At 45.6% G+C, this 24465-nt stretch overlaps 1 protein-coding gene across 2 annotated transcripts in view; it reads left to right on the forward strand.

The window, feature by feature from the left end:
- The window catches only part of FTO (FTO alpha-ketoglutarate dependent dioxygenase), a 372292-nt gene that overhangs the window by 304189 nt on the left and 43638 nt on the right, over window positions 1–24465 (forward strand). The window contains exon 9 of one of the 2 annotated variants that reach the window (XM_028093856.2): window positions 5991–6051. The exons of the other annotated variant lie outside the window; for it this stretch is intronic. Within the exon in view, the coding sequence (XP_027949657.2) occupies window positions 5991–6027 (37 nt within the window). The 3' untranslated portion in view covers window positions 6028–6051. Of the gene's footprint in view, window positions 1–5990; window positions 6052–24465 lie in introns of those variants that run through there. 2 annotated transcript variants of the gene reach the window in all.

The raw sequence follows: 24465 nt of genomic DNA on the forward strand, positions 1-24465 counted from the left end.
GTGCTTTTCTTCAGTGATGTGACTAAGCCTATGTAATCTTTGAAGAATTGGCCACTTTCTGTCTAACAGAGAAAAGAAGGTGAGGCTGTGGAGCTGGGAAATCTCGGGGCAACACCCTCAAGTTTGAAGCATGAGGGAAACAAGCCAAGCCCATTGCCCAGATCTCGAAATCTAGATGTGGGCAGAGGTTGAGTTGAGTGCATTCAGCTGTCATAGCATAAAACTGTCTTTATAACACGTGAACTCATCCCATTCCAGAGAATTGGGAAAGTCCCATGTGGGTTGGACATGACTGAGTCCTGTGAGCCCCAAGCAATGTGACTTTTCAATAGGTGAATTGCCTTTAAAGATTTATTTTTTTTTATTTGGGGGAGGGCGAGGCAGAGGGAGAGAGAAACCCAAGCAGACTCCGCACTGAGCGTGAAGCCCCTTGTGGGGCTTGATCTCACAAGCCCGAGACCACGACCTGAGCCAAAACCAAGAGTGGGACGCTCAACTGACTGTGCCACCCAAGAACCCCTAGGTGAATCTCCTTTAAAGTCCTCAACAGCTCTTGGACTGTCTGACTTGTGATGTGTGCAGTATGGTATTGCCTTGCCCACGTCGTAGCTACCTCAGCACACTTCTGAGCCGCAAAGGTATAAAAGGGGTGCGGCCAGGGCCCACTGCCATGTCTTGAGGGCATAGCCATGCTTGCCATATCTCTAAACCAGTTACGAATCTGAAAATAAAAACTTAAAGGCGCTAATCATTTCCCCTATTACTGAATGGTATATGTGAAATCTTGCATTCACCTTTTTAAATAGGGTTTACGATAAACATTGACTTCCCTCTCTCTGGGAAGGCAGATGTTTGTCTAACAAGGAAATAAAGCTGCTCTCAACAGTACTTTCTTAATAAAAGATCTAGTTGCTTTTCCATCTTAAAACCCGAGTTTCAGAGCTTTTTATGATTTTTCAAATGAAAAGAATTCCCTTACTATATATATAAAAAAAAAAGTGATGGAAATTTTTTGCCAAAAAAAAGGTACCTTACTTTGCCATCTCAACGTAGCCTGTTGGCCTGAGTGCAGTGGAAGGAGGAAGCTTTTATTAGGAAATAATCCTTTCCAGTTCTATAACAGTCCTTATCCAAAAACTTTTCCCCAAGGCTGTGGACAGCTTTGTGCCCTGGAACCCGTTTAGCCACAGGTGGGGGATGTACTGAGCTTTTGAAACCAGTAGGGTGGTGTGAACATAAGACTAGGCAAAAAGAGTTGTTCTAGTGGTTGTAAGATCTTAGAAAGGGTCATTAATGCTTTCAAGCCACTGAAGTTTCTTTAATTCTTCTGGTGCTATCCTTTATCATCATACAGTCATATTTCCCGTTTGCACATGAATGAGCTTGAATGAATTTGTAATAATAAGCTGGTGTCTGCGCTGTGTATATTAGGGTCTCAGCCCTCATCATCAGGGTGTGATTTGGGAATGAAGTACCTTGAGGCACCAGCAACACAAAATCGGAAAAGTAAATCCCCTCCAAAATAATAGTATATGGTCCCCATGCCAAATGTGTAGAGTTTGGGATCATCTACTTCAATAATACCATTTTTTCTATTACCGTAACCACTGAGTTTAGAACATACAGAGTTGACTCCCAGATTTTTCCTTGCGGTTTGAAAGAATGCACACATCTCTCAAAGTGACTGATATTCAGCAGGAAGTGCCTTATATACTGAACAGGATCTGATTTTGTCAGTTTTGTTATTTTTGCTCTAAAACAAGACACACACTTTGGTGAAATCCTCTACTTTTATTTCAAGGTACTCCTTAAACAAACTTGGAAGGTAAGGAGCCACACCAGTATAAAAATTATAGGTATAAAAATTCAAGCATCCAAAAAACCCAGATGTTTCCAAGACCACATAGCCATTCACATCCAGAGATGAAATGAGACCCCTCCGAGGCTGCTTCTTCATTTCAGTGGTTCTGGCCCTTCAGTCGGGCTTATGGCAACCTGAGGGGAGGTCTCAGCTGAATGCAGAGTTTTCATTAGATGTCCTGTAACTATGTCTAAATGTGACTTCACAAAGACCTCTTAACTAGACACTGGGTACAACGACTCTTCCCCTGGGAGAAAAGGGCCTTTAAGATATTTTGAGGGGAGGAGCAGGGTTAGGAGGTCTAATCCATAGCTCTAAATTCCCGTGCTTGGGGGAGCTCATTGACATGGTAGGTTTTAAGGGCTTCTTTGGAGCCATTATGGTTTGTCATGCTGAGGCCCACTGGAGAACACTTAATTGTAGAGTATTATCCCAGTGTGTTGCAAGGCCTTTTTTGAGCTCTTTGACAAAGCAGCTCGCTACCACTTACGGGAAACCTTGGGAAAGTTTTTAGGCACGCAAACCCAAGAACATTCTTTAGGTTTGTGCTTTTAAATTAAATAACTGGAACTGTCAGGAGTTTTTAAATCTTCCCGCCATTTCCTTCCTCTCTAAATCAAACCTCAATTTTTGAACTGTACATGGATTCCTGGGTGCTGGATATATGTTGAATACAATTTCTTTCCTTTTCTAATTTTTTGTTTTTGAGGTTGGGATTTTTCTTGCAGTGGTGGTAAAGATGGTGTAATGAACAAACATATTATCACATCCAGGGGTTGCAAAGCCTTAATTTAGAAATGTAATCGAAATCACATTGTTTCATATGGAACCAATTCATTCTTGTCTCTTTCCCCCCAAGGAGTGAAGGAAATATCTCTGGTATATGGTTAAAAACCTGATAGATTAGACCTTCAGATAGGTAGGTGGATTAAGGCAAAGCAAAAGAAAAGGCTCATGTTTTCAGTTGTCTCTCCTATTTTAAGGTTCCTATTGCCCCTCAGTATTCTGAATTTACCAGATTAGTCCTAATCTAATATGTAGTTCTTTAATGTTTTAAACATTTTGGCTGGACTCAGTTCCTAGCCTCCATGTTGCCTATCTCTTTTAACATCTCTGCATGCATAAGAGGGCATTCATTAGAGCCGGACTGAGGGAAAAACACCAAAAGACCAGTCCCCATTTCTTGGGGCTTGGGAATGCAAGGCCGCAGCATTGAGAGCGCAATGAGTTGAGAGGATCCAGGGGTCAAAATTCAAAACCTTGAGCCTTTTTTTTTTTTTTTTTTTTTTGCCCAGAACTCAAGGTTCATTGAGAATTGAGTTCATTTCTGAAAACACTGAGGTTTGGGGGTCTCTAGTTCCTTCTCGTGGTTTCCCACACTGTAAAGCAAAGTGAAACTATAAGATCAGAAATAGTTAACAGAGTCTCTGTGCCAGAGTATGTGGATTTCTCTGTGATTTGGGTTTTTACAAGCTCATTGCCCTGGTTCCTCTTCTATACATAGAGCTAATAATACTGCTTTGTTTCTTTCTTTTAAAATTACCAAGAGATCTAGATGTGTAGTAATGCAGAGGACACTTAATGAAGGCTGTTAACTATGAGTCCTCTTTGTTACAGGAGATATTCTACCAGCGAAATAAGGGACATGATTGTTTTGGTAGGACTCTGTTATGGATACAGGATATCTCAAACTTGATCTTAGGAATAGATTAGGAGGTCGTCTGTCTTTGATTTCTGCATCTCCCTGCATGTCTGCTTGCTTTCCTCTTTGCAGCACACCAACTTCTGTATCTTTGGTCCACACTGCTGAAAAATGGCTACCGCTTGTGGGGCCATCACCTCTGGCTAGGGGTTAGGCCCCACTGAACAAACATGGCTGCCAGGAACCTGCCACTGAAGCCATGCGTGTTGGAGAGGTCAGTTCCCAGAAAGGGGGAACAAGGGACACAACCCTGTATGTTTCTACTGTACCAGTCCTTTAAGGAGTAAGTTAAAGTACCTGCGGTTCTTCGTATTCCTCAGAATAAAGCTGCTTTAGGGAACGAACATAAAATTTTAGAGCAGGAAAGGATTTTAAAGTTCACCCAGCCCTACCCTCTGTGTCCCATTAAGGAAACTAAGGCAAAGGGAAAGTGATTAATTTTCCAGAGGCTCTAAAGCGAGTTAACAGTGTCCCGTGCTCGTGGTTTTAGGTCAGAGCTTCTAATGCATCGCTCCTTCGGCTTTCTTCTGCCATATCACAACTGTGCTTATTTCAGATGTTATTTTTTGCAGTTGCCTAGAAGTTTTTGAATAACAAGGAATTTATATTTATAGTCCCTCACTTAAATAGATGGTTTTACATTGTATAGACTCCCCTACTCTAGAAAAACACAGGTAATATTTATGAAGACAACCTAGAAATATGTGGGGAAGTGCTTCTGATGTACCATCACACGAGAACAGCAAAATTACGGTTAGGTAGCCCTGAGATTCAAAAATAGGTAAAAATTAGGTAGGTGTGTGGATGTCAAGTAGGTTTGTTAGGCCAGTGGTATTATGTATAACTAAGTTTTCCTTAATACTGCCATCAAATTATTTTTAGAGTTTTAGGGAGCACATTTAATAAGAATACATCCCACTCTCCTCATCTTAGAGCTACTTGAACCTGTATGCCCAGTGTTCTTGTTCATGGACGTGAACTCTCACCAATGTAAGGCACATATATTTGGGGCACACCTGGAACTTTGATTCCAGTAGTGAACACATTGAGAGTGAAATCCTCATAGTTATGGCTACAGCCGCATTCACATAGGGTCTGAGCGGAGGCTGGGCCCCAGAAAAATGACCCACAGAGGCAGTCAGAGGGTAAGATGTTCTCAATCACAAATAGAAGCAGGATCCAGGAGTTGGGAAGAAAGTCGCATCATGTAACTTGACACCAGTGGGCTTCAGAACGGGTGGTGGAAGCCGAGAACATTTCAGGTCTGTAGAGGCACAACTTATAGACGACAATCAGTGAAGTTCTTTCCGTGGCCATACCCAGATGCACCAACATGGCGCTCAACCTGGAAAGTGCCTCTCCCACCCAGGAGCCCCTCCCTGCCAAATTTCACTGTCTACCGTAGGTCGCAGAACCAGGGGAGAAAATCCAGTCTCTTCGAACCGTCGGATTTCCAACCTGCCCTCATGGGGAGACAGGGACAAGAGCAGCCAGCAGGGCTGTGAAAGCGGGGGTGGGGGGACTGGGACTTCTGGTTGCACTGCTCCTTCTACTTGAAAAGGGCAAGCTGGGTTTTCAAGGAGGATGAGAAGCAGAGGGAAGGGATCCCAGCTGAGCTGACACACTCCACGTGCTCCACCTGTCAGGTGGCTTTGAACTGTTTGCTCCCCGACCCCAGGAACCTGCTCTTCCCAGCTACCTGTACACCGTGGAGCTGAGCACAGTGCCACTGGGGTTTAATGAAAGCAACGTTTAGTGAATTTGGTGAGGAAGGACATGTTGTCAGGAGCAATCTCAGAGGTGCCTCTGCTTCTCCAAACGCAGGACTCTTTGTTTCCCAGCTGACAGAGAGGGGTGGGGGAGAAGGAAGAAAACCTAGGCCGAGATGGGGCCAGAGACACGGGGATGGAGGTAGGTAGCGTTTTCACCCCTGCAGGATTAGCCAGGGTTTATCCAGTCGTAACCTCCCCAGAGATTTCCATCTTGTCTTTAGTCACCTAGTAGGCCTCTCTCTTCCTGGAGGACTTTGTTTTCGGTATTGAATTCCAGTCTGCCTGTTCTCACTTAAACTTCCTTTCTTCTCGCCCCGGGTCAGTCCCCGGTGTGCAGGATTGCCATGGGCACCGGCTGGCCAGTGCCAGAGTGATGGGAGCCAGTGATCCCTGCCTTGGCCTCAGTTGTACATAGGTGCTCCTCTCTGCAGCTGCATTTAATGGGGATTTGGTGGAACTTGGGCAAACCTCAGTTCAAAGCAGAGTTCACAGCTAGTGAGCGAACCACTTACAATACTAACAGTGAAATAATTGACTTTAAAATAATCCCGTTAGGGACATGAGATGCGGTGCCTTGACCTTTTATTAATATTCTTTTCTTTCCAATAATAACAGCTGTGAATCAACAACAGTCAAATGTGGTTAATTTCCTTAGACTCACTCCAAAGGAGAGGTTCCACCAGCGGCTTTGAAATCCAAACGGGATGAAGAAAAATCACTTATGTGGTAAAAATCTCAGTTACACTACCCGGATTAAAGACATTCTACTGAATTAAAGAAAAAGGTGGCACGTCGATTATTTGAAACTAATTGTGGATCTCTTTAGGCATACAGAGAAATCTACCCTGAACTTGTAGTATTTCTACAAGTTCTCTTGGAGCTTACGTTCCAATGCAGGGGACCCCTGTTAAAAAAATACATAAAGAAGATCATGTCAGAAACTGAGTGAAGGCATGGGGTAGAAGCATGAGTGTAGTGGTTAGAGATTTGAGGGAAGGCGTCTCTGAGCGGTGACATTGAAGCTGAGATCCGAAATCCAAGAGGGAGACAGCCCTGTGAAGACATGGAGTTAGTGTTCCTGACAGCGGGAACAGCAAGTGCACAGCAAGTGCAAAGTCCCTGAGGTGGGAATGGACTTGACCCCGTGGAGGAACCGGAAGCATGTGGGAGCGGCGTTCGAGGGGGAGTAGAGGAGGTAGGAATAGTCAGAAGGAAGGCGGGGCCATAGGAAGACCTCTAGATTGTATTTGAACTACAGAGACTACTTTAGAAAGCTGAACACTGTTCTAAGCCATCACAAAGGGAAAAAGTGCCTGAGGTGGGTGTTTTGTTTAGTTCCAAAGAAGAAAAGTGCTGCGATTACCCCCCTTTATATACCTCTCCATTGAGTTACACAAATATTAGTAAAATGAAGTAATATTTACAAAAGCGCTTTAAAAATTTTAAAGCACTGTAATTTAAGGATATTGTCATCATTAAAGTGTTTAACATAATTGAGGGTATTATTACTTTATTGCAGAAAAATCCTGCTAAACTTGAAACGAATTCTCCCCCTTTTAGATACCTCTCCTGGCAATTCCCTGAGACCTGTGTTGCTATGTAAAGCTTCAGTTGCCTTTTTTCATATCTTGTGAGGGTCTAAGGGAGGGGGATTCCCGCTGTGTAGACCACAGACCCTCGGGAGAGAATCACTTTTTGGCGCCCTGGTCTCCTGTGAGTCCACGGGGTCAAAGGTAAGGCTGTCCTGAGACTGTGACTCCCAGGATGTCTCCACTTCTGGGGCCACGCCAGCTAAACGGAAATTATGAAAATATCCAGGGCCAGAAGCTAATAAATAGGAAGTGACAGGCATGGCATATTAGGGGATTATCACATGCACTGACTCTCCTGCAAGACGCAGGATGAAGGTGGAGGGCATCTCATAATCCCCCTGAAATGTGCTGCCCGATGTGCTGGTGATACAAAAGGAAATCTGGTTTCTTGCAAGAAGGGAATCAGAAGATTGATGTCCCCTGGATGACCGTTCCCTTTGACGTTTATCTGCTTTTTTTGGTGACCTTTGCTTCTAAATGTAGTTCTTGGCTCTGACCTCGGGAAAAGATAAAGGAATAAGTTCCAGGTTTGTTCAGCGTTACCACGGATGACTAAGATCCGAGTTTCTCAGCTGATGTGGGTGCAGGATGGCTTGTCGTCTGGGCCTGGCGTCCTCCGTGAAGAGGGCCTGGCAGGGCTGCTGTAATCATGGGCTCAATGAAAGCAAAAGTCATTTTGAAACCTCTTTACTACATGACCCCACCCATGCTGCCCAAGCCATAGACGTGTGACACAAATTAATTGAGCAAAACAAGTGACTGGCATACAGTTGGCACATCTGTTCTTATTAGGATCAGAAAGAACAATTGGATAAAGATCATTTCAGGAAAAAGAAAAAGGCATATGTTACTTATTGTTTTGGGTGACTGTTTCTCTGAGAAAAGGAGATGCCGCGTCCTTAATAACTGTGGCACGCCATACCAATTCTAGTCGGCCTGATTAAACATTCGCCCTCTCTCATTACTCCAGCAGCATTGGCTTTGCCCGCAGCCTGATATGTATTCCATGCACAGTCGAGCCTCAGAATTGACATCTTCTTCTAAAATTGTTTGGCTGTAATAAATATAAAACTTTCACCACTGATGTAAAGCATTGCTGGTTGGCATCATTTCCTACCCCCTTTTAATTATTCCTGACACTGTGGAGAAACATCTAATATAAATCTGTAATGTGCACTGATGACAAACTACACGGTTGGAGGACCATGTAATTTCTCCACAATTAATTAAAGTGCATGGAGATTTCCCCCCCTTCCTTCCTTCCTTCCTTCCTTCCTTCCTTCCTTCCTTCCTTCCTTCCTTCCTTCTTTCTTTCTCTTTCTTTCTTTCTTTCTTTCTTTCTTTCTTTCTTTCTTTCTTTCTTTCTTTCTTTCTTTCTTTCTTCTTTCTTTCTTTCTTTCTTTCTTTCTTTCTTTCTTTCTCTTTCTTTCTTTCTTTCTTTCTTTCTTTCTTTCTTTCTTTCTTTCTTTCTCTTTCTTTCTTTCTTTCTTTTCTTTTCTTTTCTTTCTTTCTTTTCTTTCTTCCTTTCTTCCTTTCTTTCTTTCTTTTTTTTTTTCCCTCCAGCAGCCAGATGCCACTGACTGGCTCAAATAACACTGCTGTCAACTGTAAAAAATTAAGATCCAAACCGTAAGAAAGGTACTTAGATAAAGAAACCAGATGCCGGGATATTTGTGATCCCCGCGTCCATCTCGATGTAAGCCCCCATTGTTCGACATCTGTAACTCCACAGCCTTCATTACGCGCGGAACCCGGCGAGTCTGTCAGCGGCCTCTTTCCTCCCGCATCGTCACTTTGGTAAATCTTTTATTAAAAATCGAACGGTGCCAATCAGCAAGGGGAAGAGGGACACCGGCGGCCCTGGCTCAAGACGGTGCGGTGGCCTGTTTCCCCCCGTGGCGCCCACTGGTGTTTATGGGCACGTGCGTGTGGTCACTCGGAGAGAAAGAAAGAAAAGAGGCGCTGCTCCCATTTCGGGCGGATCTACCACCTGGAATTGATGAAAAGCAAATTAATTTTCATTTTCAATTAGGAATACAATTAAATCCAAAGTGTGCTGGGGGTGGGGGGGAGTGTAATGTTTATGGACAGCCCGTGCAGCTGGAGGGCTCAAGGTAAAGACCAGATGAAATGAAATACAATTCTTTGTGTCTTTGCATTTAATTTATTAAAGTGTTAAGGTGGTGGCTGGGGCTGCCTGCTTCAGCATTTTACCTCCCCAGGAGCCGCCCCTCCTTCCCCTCAGGCAGAATGTGAGGACGTGGGGAAGAGGGAGGGCCAATCAGGCCATAGAAGCTGCGAGATAGCCAGGCCTGTGGGGCCCTGCCCCTTGTGGGTCTGCCGGCGCTTTTTCCCAGGGTTCTGCTGTGCATCAAGGATGTGTGGGTGTTTTAACCGACAGCCTGAATGAGGAAACAGGAATTCGGCTTTGCCTTCTGCCTCCAGCTTGCTGGCTCTCCGCGTCGAAGCGATACCTGGCAAACGGATCCCCCTTCCAAGTCTGGCCATCATCAGAGATATTGAGTGATTGTGTGAAAACAATCTGGCTGGTGAATGCCCCATGTCACAGGATCCTCGCTCTTTTCACTTGACTTTTTCTCCACATTCAACTGCTGCCTTTTGTTGGAGCCACTGAGTGGGGGCCTGTGAGGCAGACAGGATTCCTCCTGGCTGCCTGGGGAACAGTTGGCCCAGTGTGTTCATCACCAAGGGTGGCAATTTGGGGAGCTTTGACCCTGATTTTAAGGAAAGTCAATTATTTGTCAATTATGAGACCTAGAAATTCAGATAGAGGACTCCGATGTTACATGCCCGGCTCTGTGGTTGGGGCCAGATAACAGCGTATTGGTGAAGATGAGTATGAACAGAAGTTTGCTCTCCCCGTCTACCTGTCTCCCTCCCAGGGCAGCCACGCTTCGCTTGCCATGGGCATGTTGCCCCACTGATGGGAATCTCCTGACGATCCATCTCAGAGATGAGCTGCTTGGAAAAAACAGTGGGCGATAAATATTTTGCCTTATGAGTAACAATGAAGATAGCCTCAGATAATAGCTTACATCTTTCTAAAATTCTTTAGGTGATGGATTAAGAGAAAGAGAAGGTTTTGGGTCATGGCAACAGCTGCTTTTGGTGGAAGATTATCCAGAGCAGCGTGGTCACCGCAAATCCCCTGTGTTCCAGTCCATATTTTACTTCATACCACCCCCACCTTCCTTGTCCCAAAGCAAGGGTTTACGTTTCCTCCCCGCATGGTATTTGTGCTTTAAAAGAAGATTTTATTACTTCTGCTACAGTGGAATTTCTCTTTTTACTAGACAGTTGGCATGACCACAGCCTGAAACCGCGATGGAGTTGTTAACACGCTTGGGATCAGTTTTTCCCCCTTTAAAGCTATTCTTTTCTTTTCTTTATTTTTTTAGAAGGGGGGAAAAAAAAGCTCCAACAAATCAACAGAACTATTAACTTTCTGATTTATTTGCTACAGAGAGCAAAAAAAGTCAATGTAAAGTGACAGAAACACTAGCACCGACAGTAGGAAAACATTCTCTGTGCAAGTTTCCAGCTGAAATCGTACCACAACCAGTTGGTTATCTGGAGATAGACATCTTCAATTTCCTGATTGCATAATAGAAATGGGATTTCTTTTTCCTCTCCAAAAAAGCATTATCCATAACGTCAACATAAAGTTGTCTGTGCTTTGCCTTCCAGAAAGCCCTCCTCTCGGGAACGGGCTTAACATTTTCTGCATTGCTCACAGTTTCTGCCATTTCTTCCCCCTCCAAGGGGAAAGGTAAGTGTTGCTAACATGATGAAGGCCAGGAGAGGTCTTCGGGAGCCTGCCAGATCAACCGTGGCCACCTGGCGGATACCGTGGCATTGAGTAAATAGACACATTCCCCCACCATAAAGCCAAGTAGCGCCGAGAACATTCATCTGGTTGCGGATTGTGTCTAATGGCAGCACAACCAGCATAAATGTAGTTTATGCTTTACTAGTAACTGTAAGGATTTGAGACTGGGGTTTGGGGCAGTTCAGGACAGTTCGGACACTTGTCCTGGGTGGAGACGGGCCAGGCTTTGCAGTGGACCTGCCCTCCTCACGAATGGCACCAGCGATGTGTGGTCTTCACACTTAACGAGTCTTCCCAGTGCAGTTGGTGAGAAGGCACGATGTTTTCCTCACCACCTCGCCCCCCTCCCCCCAAGTTTCTGATGACCCATTTCTGAGACGGAAAATTCTTGGCTTCAGCCGACAGCTTACATCACTTTTGCACTTAAAAACGCCCATGATCTCAAAAGCAGCCCTTGTTTTTAAATCACTTTGTATATCAATACTTCATTTTATTTAATACAGTGTTTTAAAATTATATTTAAAAGGCAGCCTCTTTTGTCTCATGTGCCCTTGGCTGGGAAACAAAGGAAGTCTCTTTTAAGAGGTGTTTTATACTTTATGACTACTGAGAGAGAACATAGTTCTTTAATAGGTGTATATGTAAGAGAGTTCCACGTTATAGGTTTTCAGAGATTAAAAGCTCTGGAACAGGGCTGTTGGATAACATCTTTGAAGGGCAGAGGAGCGAAATGGAAGCCTCAGAGATTTGGATGCCAAACAGAACACTCCCTAAACCTGTGGGCAACAGGAGCTTTTCTGAGATCATATTATTCTCACTGATAATAGCGTTCTGCCTTGACGGTGGGTGAGGACTGTGCAGGATGAATCATTCTTGTCTTCTACTTCATGGTTATGGGCATGTAATATGTTCTTCATTGAGCCAGGCAATTGACGGAGACGCCAGTGCATTTAAGACTTGAGTCTACTGGAAATGAGACTTGCATTCTTGCCAGAAATGGATGCTTTTCTGTGTCCACCACTATCACACATCTTGACTTTTTTTTTTAATCCTGACTCTTAAAACAATAATATCAAACAACTCCAGGGGAAAAAAGTTAAATATTTCCATATGAAGAGCTGATTAAATTTGTATGGTTTTCTTTTCAGTAAAAATTGATATGTGATGAAACACAGTGCAGCTGGATGGCTGGTTTGGGCTGATACACCCGCGTCCTCTGATCTCTGGACCCAGCAGCTCTCAGAGCCAGTGCCCAGTGAGCCGCCGTGTCGTGGCCGGGGTTCCGAAATGCCCATTCCCGGGGCATCTGGACTGCAGGATGCAGGCGCTAAGCGCCATCAGCAGTCACCTGGCTCATGTGTCCTCTTAGGTCACATGGCTCTTCAGGGGCAGGCTGAGTCCCTGGGAAGCATCGCGGTCAATAGGGGACGTTTGGTGCTCCGTTATTAGGATTCCTTCAGTTCAAGGTGGGGGAAAGAGCCTGGCTGGGAGGTGGAGGAACATAGTGGGGAAGATGATTTATTGTCTCATATGTTTGAAAAGGACAAGAATATCTGGCTTTAGTACAGTTCGATCTTGGGTTCAAATGAGGTGTCTCTGACCTGTGTCCTCTTGCTCTGTATGCTGCTTCTACCTCCTTCGTGTTGGTCCCCCCGTCAGACTGTCCTGTCTGGGTCACAAGATGGTTGCCAGCAACTCTGGAGTTGCTTCTGTGTTCACATCTCATGGGGAGAAGCAAGGGCCCTGTCCTGGTGTTGCCAGCACAGGGGCTCCTTTGCCTTGACGGTAGTTTGGGGGGGGGGTAGGGTACTGCCAGGGCTAGAGGGGACTGCACTAGAAGCTTCTGGGCTTAGTCTGGGAAGGTTTCCTGGCGGGAAACTATGACAAGATTAGAGCTTGAGTTGGTGACAAAACAAGAACGTCCCTCACCTATGCCAAAGGCCATTCCACGAAACCAGTTAAGACAGGGAAGTAGACCTCTTTGACCAGGAAACTTTAATCGCATTTAGTGCTTCTGTTTTCATTCCCTTTAAAATATGAATAATAAGAGGAAAGGGCTTCTCAATCATTTGTGTGGATGTACAGGCTTGACTTTTGCTTTGCCCAGTGTTTAGAGTCAGGGGGATGGGGGCCTCTTGCTGCCATCATCAGTGGTCAAAGGTAAGGCAGCATGTTTTTCTTCAGCAGACTTGAGGGAGATGAAACCCTCCTGACGCTTCTGTGCTTAAAAACTGTGCCCATCTTTCCTCTCTGCCGAGAGGAACTTGCCAGCGACTCAGGACTCCTCCAGGCTTGGCCTGCTTTGGCGCTTGCTTGTCACATCTTCTTGGGGTTCCCCTTAACTCTGCAACAGGATGGCATCTCCTGTCTTTCAACCTTTCTTCTGATACTTCTTATCTCTAGCCACCCTCCATTTCTCTCTCCCAGAAGTCTGGTGTCTCTCGTCACGACCAACTGTGATCAGGTTTCCCCTTCTCCTGGTTTCCCAAGATCATCTCCTGCTGGGTCTCGGTTCAGAGTTAACTTGGTTCTGCGGCCTCGCCAGCCGAAGCGGAACTGCCCTGAACCCCCTCTGTCAGTGGTGACTTCCTGAGTGAGGTCAGGCATGGGGAAGACGTGATAGGCGACATTCACTGTGGGGCTTCTCCTGTACGTTCCTCAGATGGGGATGGTAAAGGTGCCCCCCCACTCCCACCCCCCACCCCCCACATAGGGACTTCAATTCTGGGATAGAGAAAAAGACAAATTTGGCTCTCAACATTTGTCAGGCTCCAGGGAAGCCGTAGGTGTAAGGGAGCTATTCTAGATCTCTATTTGTCAAACTGAGTGTTTACTGTGGGCTCCCTTACAGCACCCCGGCCCCCCCACCCGCCCCCCGAGAGAACTAGTCTACAAACAAAGCATTTACCCTCCTAGGATTCCTTCCTAATTAAAATTTTACATATACTAAATAAACCAGGGCACTTTTGAAACGTAAATCTGTCATTTAAGTAGGCAACTTAAATCAGGTCCACCTACCTTGAGACTGGTCTCTCCTTCCGCACAAAGACACACACGTTCCTGTCTCGCCTTGACTCTGGTGCAGCTCACATTCCCTGTGTACTTAGATCCTGGTGTGGGTTGTTGTTGTTGTTGTTGTTGTTGTTTTTCCCTTGAACACTTTCTGCAGTTTAGTTATTTGTTGTAATTATCAAGTTCATTTTTCTCTAATAGATGTGATTAAGTATATTTAGCACTGTGTAATGAGTTTTCTGCCTGGTTGCATCTTAGCTAATAAGGAATTCCTTAGCGGCATCTCTGACAGCTGCTGCGTATCCCAGGCCTGCGCGGCCACGAGAGACCTTTTCCATGAACTGCTAGCATTAGAGAAATTAGCTCCATTACACTCACCATAAAATCGAGGCCGGGGATTTGCTTACTAATAGATCCTCAATTCAACTAGAAACTAAAGAAACGGGGTGGCCAGTGGGGAGGAAGGTAAATGCGTGCGAAAAGCTGGTGTGCTCATTTTCATCCGTGCGTGTGTTCAGAAATTTCCAGCCGTCCCTCCGGTTTATTTTGTGAGCAGGACCCGAGAGCAGTGTGCCAAGCCAATGGGCTTATAATGGTACGATTCAGTAGGGATGGGGCCGGAAGTCTTTGTTACTGCGGTGATGGTGGCACCTGGTCATCAGGGCCTCTGTCCTCATAGAGCTAAGAAACCTCTGGGTGTGTTTTTGGCCACTGAAGGTCCTTGCCATTGTTGCAGGCTGTCCGGATTTGTAAGGCTAAAGTGCTGAGGACAATTAGTGATTGGTGAGTGGCTGCTCTGATGTATCGTTGCTTAGCAACAGTCTCCGAATTAAGTCTCTGGAAGGGGGATACAGGAAGAGACAAGACAGGAAGATGAACTAGGTACCATTTCAGTGTGTAGGTGAGTCGGCAGCGCAAAAAGTGTAAAAGATATTTGTAATCATAGAAATGGCTGAATGGGAAATGGGGGATAAAGGAAAGAGAAGACAGAATGTAGCTTCTGTCTTGCTAAATAAAATAAGAAGTGGCAGTTGAACCAGCCCCATTGATGGAAGAGCTCATTCTCCTTCTTTGACACTTTGACTGTGATTCCCATGCAGGGAAGAACTCAGAGAACATTACCCCAAATGCAGCATGATGGTTCAGGGAAGGAAAAGATGGAGAATGGAGCTGTGCCTGATTCTTGAAATCCTATAGTACAAGCTTAACTTAGCATTCGTTGGTTCATACCAGCGAGCTAGGATTAACTGGGGGACAGGGCCCAGTTTTGATGAGGCCCGGCTTTCGGAACCCGCCGGACTTGGCGTTCTCGTATACCGATGCTCAGTCTTGCTCCATTTGAAGTACGGAAGTATCTTGAAGGAGCCAGGCACAGCAAGCATATCCATTTCAATAGATTCAGCTGAGTTTAGACTCTCAACTGACTAAGATATCACCCTGAACTCCATGATTTAGTGAGCTGGTTTAGCCTCTGGAAGGCCAGATGAGCAAAAGAAAGTGGAAAAGCAGTAAAAGACCTTGATCCAGATACTGAGCCTTGTTAAGGGGAGGCCTTATCTACATACTGAGCTCTGTCTGGAGGTCTGCAAAGGTCCAGGGACTCATTACTGTTAGTGAGGGCTGTTTTGCAATTAGTGTTGAAACACTGAGATAAAGAAAGGATATATAGGAATTAAAAACAGATAACGTAAACACTAACAAAGAGTCCTAATCCCCTTGACTGAGTGTTTTGCATGTTTACCTCTGATCAGAATTCTTAATAATATCGAGTGTGTTGCAATTCAATAAAGATCCCCTAGGAAGAAAGGGGTCGATTCTCAGGATTAAAAAACAGAACAAAATGAGAAAAACAGAAACAAAAAACTTATACTCCTATCTTCTATTACCTTAAAAACAACAAATTCGGAGAATACAGAATAGCCAGTAAACTATACAGGAAAGTTTTGTTTTGGTTTAGTTTGGTTCAGGTCAGGTCACCTGTGGGCATAATTCAGTCTCCCATTATCTAGCGATTGGAAGGGTATGTCCAGGGCTCAGAAAGCAGATTTTCTGTCTTCACCTATGTCTTGTTTTCTCTCTGAAGAATGGTGGTGGCAATCAAGAAAGTCTTTGCCCTCCTGGCCCAAAGTTCCTCATTGGAGAAAGGAAGCTTGATAACCAACTCTGATTCATGCCTGGTACCTATAAAGGGCTCCCTGTCACAATAGAGCACTGTATTTTCAGGACAATGTATAATTATTTGGGGAAAAGCCAAAAATGATGGCCAGCGCATGATAATAGCCTGTATAATAACATTCTGTCTAAGGGCCTATGGCTCTCATTTAAGTATCTTAAGCTCCGAGTGCTTTGTGCTTCTGTGTTCCCACCCCCAGCTCTCATGCTCTGGTTATTGAGCGCCGAGCTTCCCTGCTGGATTGTAAAGTCTGAGAATATGGGGGCGGGAGGAGGGCTTGTACCTTGTTTTCCACTGACCCTTTGTATCCCTGGCCCCCACTGTGGGGTCAGCTACCTAGAGGGAACTCAGTCAGTGTTGGCTGAATTTGTTACCTTAGAATCTAGCAGTGGTCACCAGCCCCCCATCCTGATAGTCACAGCCTTATGTAATCCCCACCCTTTCAGTATGGGCTAGACTTGGTGACTTGCTTCTGACGGAGAGAATAAGGGGGGCACTTAGTTCATAAAAGGCAATGCAGCTACTTGCAATCCCTTTCTGTCCGGACCACTTCCTCTGGGGGAAGCCAACTGCCATGCTGTGAGCCACCGAGGCCTCCAGCCAACAGCCACGCCAGTGACCTTGGAAGTGTATCTTCCAGCCCCAGTCAAGCCTCAGATGACTGTAGTACCAGCTGAGCGGTTCATTGCATCCTTGTGAGAGGCCCGGAACCAGAGCCACCCAACTCCCAAACTCCTGACCCCCAGAAACTACTAGATAATAATGCTCCTTGTTGTAAGTCCTTAAGTCGGGGGGGGGGAGGGGTAATTTATTACACAGCAATAAATAACAAATACAGGAGCTGATTACCACAAGCATCACTTCATCCACTTCTCCCATTAGAGAAGAGGGAAGATTATCCTCAATTCTTGGCCCGGGGCTCTGGGCATCCCATGCTGAATTGGACTCTGTTGGGGTGGCTCATCCCAATCTGTCACTGTGCTTTATTTCTCCCTGACCTCTCTGTCACTCACAACCCTGTTAACTAGGGGTCTTTTGATTCAAAACAAATTGTTTGATTGTCTCTAAAAGAAGAAAAACCCCACGAGATTATGTTAATGCTTTGTACATTTGCCGGCTGTATAAATGCACGTTTCACTGTGGCTTGAGGCTGAACATGGCAAGAGGATGAGTCATGTCATAGGCCTAGCAATGGAATACTTCTAGGAATGCCGAGAGGATAAAGACACCAGGCAATAAAGCGCTAATACACCAATGATCAGTCACATATCACAGTGGAAGGAACACATCTTCAGAGGGACCCTGCTGTAACGGCCCTTATAATGGCTGATTCGTTAAAGAGACCCATTTCCAGGACCTTATCCTCGAGCCTACGGGAGAGCTTGCCATGTACACGGATGGCCTTGTGTGGCTGCCTAGGCCCCCGCGGCGGAGAAGCAGAAGTCATGGAGGGGGAAAATTCACTTTGTAACAAAGAAGCCACTCTGCTGGGCCTGGGTCCTCTGCCCTTTAGGGGAATGGGGCTCAGGAAAAAGAAGGAACGGGACCGGGCAGTAGAGAGCCGCAGTCACACTGTCAAGATGCTCCCAGGTTAGGGCGGACTCCGAGGAGGAAGGAAGCCAACGCGTTCTTTTTCCATTTGCCGCAGGCCGCAGCAGAAAAGCAATAAAATGCTGATAGCGTCCCCTTGCCGGTATAACTGATTTAAGTGGGAAAAGGGAGACGATCTAGCAGGGACACCGGAGGTTATTTGGCTTTTCTCCAGCTTCTGTGTACCAACAGGAAAATGACGGGACAGTCGGTCGTGTTTAGCGCCTTCATTCGCCTTGTCCTCCCTTGGGGGGGAAAAGAAAAATTCTTCCTTTGTATGCTGCCACTGTGTCGCTTTTTGTGGTGGTGGTGGTTGTTTTAAATAGGAGAACTTGTGAAATGAGACTGCATAAAAGATGGACTTGTTTTATATATGGGGGATATTGCCTGTCCTTCAGATCTATGTGTCTCGCTTATGGAATGAACCAAAGTAGGACAGATAAACTAATATTTTGTATAAGCTCAGCCAGACAATAGATGATAAAGATGTTTCATCTTCTTATGCATGCAGAAAATATGAAAAATCGTAGTTTACACATATTTGCTCAATTCAAGTGTAAAATTGGGCCCCTCGATTGCCCTGGGCCACAGTGGCTCAGTTAAGGAAGCTCGATTTACCTTGCAGCCGAGTGAAAAATGATCAGAATATTAGACTCATCTAGCCCACATTAAGGAGCCATTGCATTTCCCGACAATTTTATGCTATCTCAATATGAAAACAGAGCAATTTCAACTCATATCAGGTTATGATCGGCAATTACAGTTGCATAATTCACCTAGGCGCCTCTACGCAGGGCCTTTATTTTTCCTCTTGGTGACATTCCTGAGAAAGTGCCTGATAAAAATGTCATATATCATCCCAGCTTTAGAACTCGTGAGGGGGTAATCTGCCATGCCTTGCTGAGCCCATATTCATCACTGGATTTTTGACTTGGAGGGGTCATGGCACTTATAATTTCCTGTTTGTTATTGTCCTCGGCAGCCCTGACAAGGGCTGTAAACGCGGGGTTGTAGGCGGTGGTTAAGCGCCGTTCCGGTGGGGCTCATCACCGGCAATAGCCGTGCATGACTGTGGCTTGTGCTGTAGTTGGCCGTTTCGAAGATAATTAGATTTGATGTCAACATTTCTTTATCACCTGCATCCTTTTGTGCATCTGTGTGTCAAGTTGTTATTTCCGGATTTATTAGCACCCTCAGAGCTCCTCTCTATCTGTCAGCCTGTGTGCTGTTTGTGTTGACAGTTGTAAAGTTAATTACTAGTACTAATGAGCATCGGGCTTTTGGTGGACATGGCGTTTTGGACATTTAAAACTATAATTAGGTTTTTTTTTCTTTGTGTAGCGCTTCAGTACAGAAAAAAGCGTTCGGGGCGGGGGGGAATACCTTCCTTCCACTCCATTTTTGACATTCTGTGTGCAGTCAACTTATCTTTTATTCAGAGGCTCCAAAAATTCAGTTCTGTTTATTTTTAAAATAGACTTCTTTGCATTGTAACTCCATGAATAATTTCTTTTGTTCCTTATTTCTCTTCCAGCTTGATAATGTGACTGTTCCGTGTACCTTGAGAATTAAGGATAGTGATGGTGGAATGATGAAAAAATGTGCGGGGTGAATGCTGACCTCCACCCAACCAGGCTGCAAAATCTCCACTCAGGCCTCTTCCTCTTTTTCGAACCTTAACTCTGGGCTTACCCAAAAGATTCTGTGAATGAAGAAGCATGGAGAAAATTAAAAGAGTAATCAGTAGTTCCCTGGGTGGCTGGTCCCCGGCTGATAGAAATAGCGAGTATTTACGTAGTGTTCGTTCCGTGCCAAGAATCGTGCTAAGCTCTTTATACCAGGGTAGGGTCCCTTGCTCAATCCTTACCACCAGCCTAAGAGGTCATTTACTGCCATCTTCCTGGTACAGATGGGGAAACTGAGGCTTGGGACAGGGAAGGAACCTACCCAGGGCCTAACAACTAGGCAGTTGTGTTGGGATTTGAACCCATCAAGGCAGCTCAAAGCCTGGGCTCGTGACTACTACTCTGTAGACACCGAGTATGCTTTCAAGAAAAATTAGCAGACCCCTGGGGCATGTATTCTAGAACAACAAAGAGCAATCACTTACTAAATCAGATGGGCTCATTTGTATTTCACTTCCAGTCATAGAGGGATGCTAGCTTCAGTGTAATGGCAATTATCTGTGGCATGTACTTTATGGAGGGATTTTGTTTGGTCTGTTGCGGCAGCAAAGCACCACTCCCTTGCTGCTATTCATATTTACTTTCTATTCATCATTATCTGCCATTTTGCTAAATAACTATCCTTCCCGGACATAAATCATCCATAAAAATACTCTGGCTCAGAGAAAATTTTGCCCTGGCACTGCAATGATGAGATAACCATTTTCATCTCTTGTTGAAGCATTGAGATTTATTGGCTTTCGATGGGCAACAGACCAGGCATCACTCTCTGCTAAACAGACTCCCACTTGCATTTATTCTTATTGCATTTAGCGATTCAAAATGGAGCTCTCGGAATCCCTCGAGGGTCCATTCCCAGCCTGGGTGGGGTGTTATTACTTTATATTAGATAAGGGAAGGACACACAAAGAAACATGTGGTGATTCGGATGATTTTTTATTTCCGTTTAGCAGTGATGACAGAATGTCATAGTGAAATGACTTCAAAAGTCATTTTTCCCCACTGCCCTGGTTCTGCAGCCTTGTCCCTTGAGGGCTCTTCCATTGTACAGTGTTATTAATTCTGCTAACTTTCAGACTTCATTGCTGACAACAGGCCTCTTGGCTTTCGCAGCCTATTACATTAAATTTCCCATCAAACCATGTCAGCCTCTGAGGTCACAGATTTCGAGAGAAGCTTTAGATATTTTGCCATCTGACTTCACGGGCAGGTGTTTTCTAAATTGCTTTTAGGTTTGTTTTTCCAGTGTCAGAAATCAGATTGAACCTATTTAAAAAAACTCAGACGGTGAGCGCTCATCAGGATAAGAACAAAGCGGAGTTTGAGGCACGCTTGAACTGGCGCGTGTGCATGCGCGTGTGTGTGTGTGCGTGTGCGCCCGCGCGCCCGCACGTGTGCACTTGTATTTCGGTTGACCTTTCAAAGGGAAAGCAAAGCCTTCCAACCAGACTTCATCCCCGGCCCCACCCGGTGAGTAGAGTGTCTTGTTGACAATCTGTTTTTCTAACACTTACTGAAGCCCCCAAAGACGGTGTGGCTGCCCTGGTGAACAGAGCTATGCGCCACTGACCTTGATTTTGGAGGGATCTGTGAACCCGTGGAGTGGCATTAGAAGGTGGCCCTGGTTGAGGACTAGCATGTCTTCATGCAGGGTCCTCAAGTGAGTTTCAGGTGGCCATAAAAATGCAGTGTTTGTTTTGATGGGTTAGTTTGGGCCTGTTGTTGTGGGATGCCAATCAAGGAAACGCAGAAACCTTCCTCCCCAGCAACATGGCCACGGGCACCACGTTGCTGTCGGAATTACATTCGGAAGGAGGCCTGTGGAGGAAAATGGAACTGGGGCCTCCCTTTAAAAACAGAAGAGAAATAAATGAGCTGCTGTGTTTTTGAAGCCGTCAGCTCGTGAAAACGATTACAAATCATTTGGCACACCCACTGTACCCTCGCCATCATTATTGACGATCAGTTCCAGCTAATATTTCTGCTCTAAAAAGAGTGACAGTGTTAAAATCTCCCCCATTGCTGTTGGGATTTCCAGGGCTGGCACTTAGCAGCCTTGAGGTCCCTTCACTGAGTACCGGATGTGTGCTCGGGAGTCGAGGAGGAGGGAGGACCTCCTCTCTGGCTTCCTCGGTGACAGGTGTTAAACACTTGGGCGCCTCACCTGGGAGCAGGAGACGGCGAGAGCTTGGGCGCCTTGCCGGAGACACTGCGGTTCACGCTGGCCTTGCCCCCTTTTTTCCTTTATCATTTTTGGAGCCCCTGCAGGCTGCCCTGCCCCGAGCCCCCCATGAGCTGGGCCTCCGTGGGGGAGGAGGTGCTGAACCAGGCTGGGGCCGGAGAAGGATGAGGAAGGCGAGGCCGTGTCACTGTTCTGTTTCCCCTGCTAGCAGCCAGAAGGAGAGAGAATCATTTGTGGCACTCTGGGGACAGTTTTGTCACCCTGACAGTAATGCTGTTATGCGGCGGCTTGACACACAGGATGAATCCATAAAGACAGATAAGTAACTGCGAAAGTGGCTGGGGATCAGGCTGAGTGCCACCACTCACCTGCAGTGACAAATAGATAGTCATGAAGGATTGGAAATCCTGCCCAACACGGAGATCTGTCAGCAGAGAGATGGAGTGCAGCCCCGTTGACACAGGCAGCTGTAGGAAAGCGTGCGCGCGCATGTGCGCGCTCCTGCAGGGGGTGCGAGGGGGTGAACTTCAGAGCCTGGTTTGGGGGTGAGGGCGGGCGGTCAGGCTTTCCTGGGACCGGGGAGGGTTGCTGGTGCAGGTCGGAGCAAAGGATTTCAACTCTGTTTTTCTTGGTGAACTGGAATTGCGGGTCTTGGGTCTTTTTATTGGTAGGTTCAGGCATATTTGGTTAAGAAGACTGTGCTTCGTTTCCATTTTCCCTGGGATTTTTTTCATACCAATAGGGGTCCCCATCTGCAAATGAAATGAATCCAAGTTTTGCTAGTTAGCAAAATATTACTGCTAAGCTGCTGGTGTCAGAGGTACCAGGCGAAGGGCAGGCGGAAGCAGGGGGCCGCGTATTTATCTTTTATGTTGGAAAGGTTTGTTATTTCTGGTTGGGAATCTGCTTTTCTTCAATGGGAGAAATTCTGAGGGACATCGCTGGAAAAAACAAGCCATGGGCTGGATCCGCTGTCTCCCACTTGGGCTTGAGATCCAAACAGCACTGCGTCCCGCAGTCTTGAATCTCACTGTTGATACGATGCAGAATACGCTTTGTTTTCATTATTCTCGAGGTCGTGAATGCCTGGCTGTGCCCTCTGAGATTGCTGGGAAGTTATGGAATAGATTTGAGGTGAAAATAAGCATAAATGGTAAGAGTAAAAGCTCCTCGGGTCACTGTCAGGGGTTGGGACAGAAGCCTCGAGATGTAGCGCAGCCATTTAGAAACTCTTTTCTTTCTTTAACCTACGGAGAATATTTTGGCCCCCGGGAATGAATATAAATGTATTGAGGACCCAAAGGTTTCAGACAGGATGGGTCCTGTGTCTTACGTGCATTTTAGCAGGAGGTGGGAATGGAAGCAAACCAATATCCAAGCATCTGTTTTCTATAACAGTGACCAGGATTGTTAGCATTAATAAGCTGGCTGCATGCGGGGTACAGAGAATTGTCTATCAAGTCCTTGTTCTGACTGTTTTTAATGTAATAAGTAAAAAAAAAAAAAAAGACTGACAGTAGCCAGCTTCTTCTCCCTCTCCCTTCAGATGAGTCCTCTTGTCATATTCCTGTGCTGTCATCTATGGCCACCTGCCTTTGTCCAAGGTGGAAATGTACTTGATCTAGCTCAATTGTACTTACTTTTTACTTCTGGGAACTTAACGTAGGGTACTCGTGTATCTGAAACTCTGTTTCCTCCAGAATGGTTTTGTGTAGCTCCAACTATTACAGCTACTGGAACTATTACTACTTCTGTTTGAGGGCTGTGTACTTCAGCATTTACTCTCCTGTCTAGGCAGGCCCTCGCCATTTTGTATTTCTTTAGAAAATCCTGGGCCCTGCTTGTTGGTTTTAAGATACTTTGTTTTAGCTTATAATTTTTGGAGGCTAAGACTGTTTTAGGGCAACTCAGCTATAATGAAAACATTTTTTGTTTTGACCCTAGGTTCTCAGTGTGACATGTTTTGACCCTATCATTCTAACTGTGATTTAAATTCTGAATTTCCAGAAGCCTTATTAAATATGTCAATTTGTGCACCAGAATGGTAAATGTTCCTGTGAACTTTGACTCCTAAAGGAAACTCTATTTCAAAAGAATAAAAGATTTTCCTGATAAATATGTTCCTCATTTTGGACTAATACTTTCAGTCTGAGTGCTGGAATGGGGAAGGGCCAACCCAATGCCTGTCCCCACTTGCTACCTCATTCGAGGATGAGATTTTACAACCCCCGGCATTAGATTTTTATTTTGCCAAGATCCCTTTCATAATGGGATATAAATCTCCCGAGTGCACACCTGATTACGTAGGCCTGCACGTGAATAAGAAAGAGAGTGAACCACTTGCCATCATGGGATTGCCCAAAACCATGCCAGATAGCCAGCACACAGTAGGCTGACAGGAGCTCTGTGACTGTTTTTCTTAACTTGGGAGCTAAGGTCACCCTCCCTCCCAGGGCCTTTGCGATGAAATGCAAGCCAGGGGTCTTGCCCCAGCAACATATCTCCTCACTTTGATTTGCGCAGACACTCTTAGAAGTTGTCTGCCTCCCGCCCACCTGTCTCACCGGATGGCCATTTTGGGGGTGGGGAACGGCAGCAGGGAGCACCCCAGCCACTGAGAGCTTGGTGCTAACACTTGTCACAGTTACTCTTTCTGTTGTCCTTGGCTGCTTTTGCTGCTGCTCAGTGTGTGTGCCAACTCTGGTCAGGGCCCTGGGTACTAGCATTTGTCAGTACAAAAGTGCCCCGTGATGCTAATACCCTCCCTCAGTTTTAGCTCCAAACCTACCATCTCCAGGAAAGCACTTTGGGAGAGAAATTTCTCCTGTAGGGTTTAACTTATCTGGTTATTGGCTCTCCCTTGTTCCCCAGGTCGAACTCTTCAGAGAAAACTGAGCCACCTTTCATACTTTCCCAGGAATGGAAAAATTGTTTTGGTAATAAGATACACTTTTAAAAGATGGATGTGCCCAGCCCATTTCGCATCGGGCCCATCATCATGTGGCATTACCTCCGCCTCCTCGAAGTCCTCCCCGCCGTCCACCCC

The sequence above is a fragment of the Eumetopias jubatus genome, unplaced genomic scaffold (assembly GCF_037043125.1).
Source record: "Eumetopias jubatus isolate StellerSeaLion01/CBP00866 unplaced genomic scaffold, mEumJub1_p1.0 scaffold_10, whole genome shotgun sequence".
NCBI classification, from domain to species: domain Eukaryota; kingdom Metazoa; phylum Chordata; class Mammalia; order Carnivora; family Otariidae; genus Eumetopias; species Eumetopias jubatus.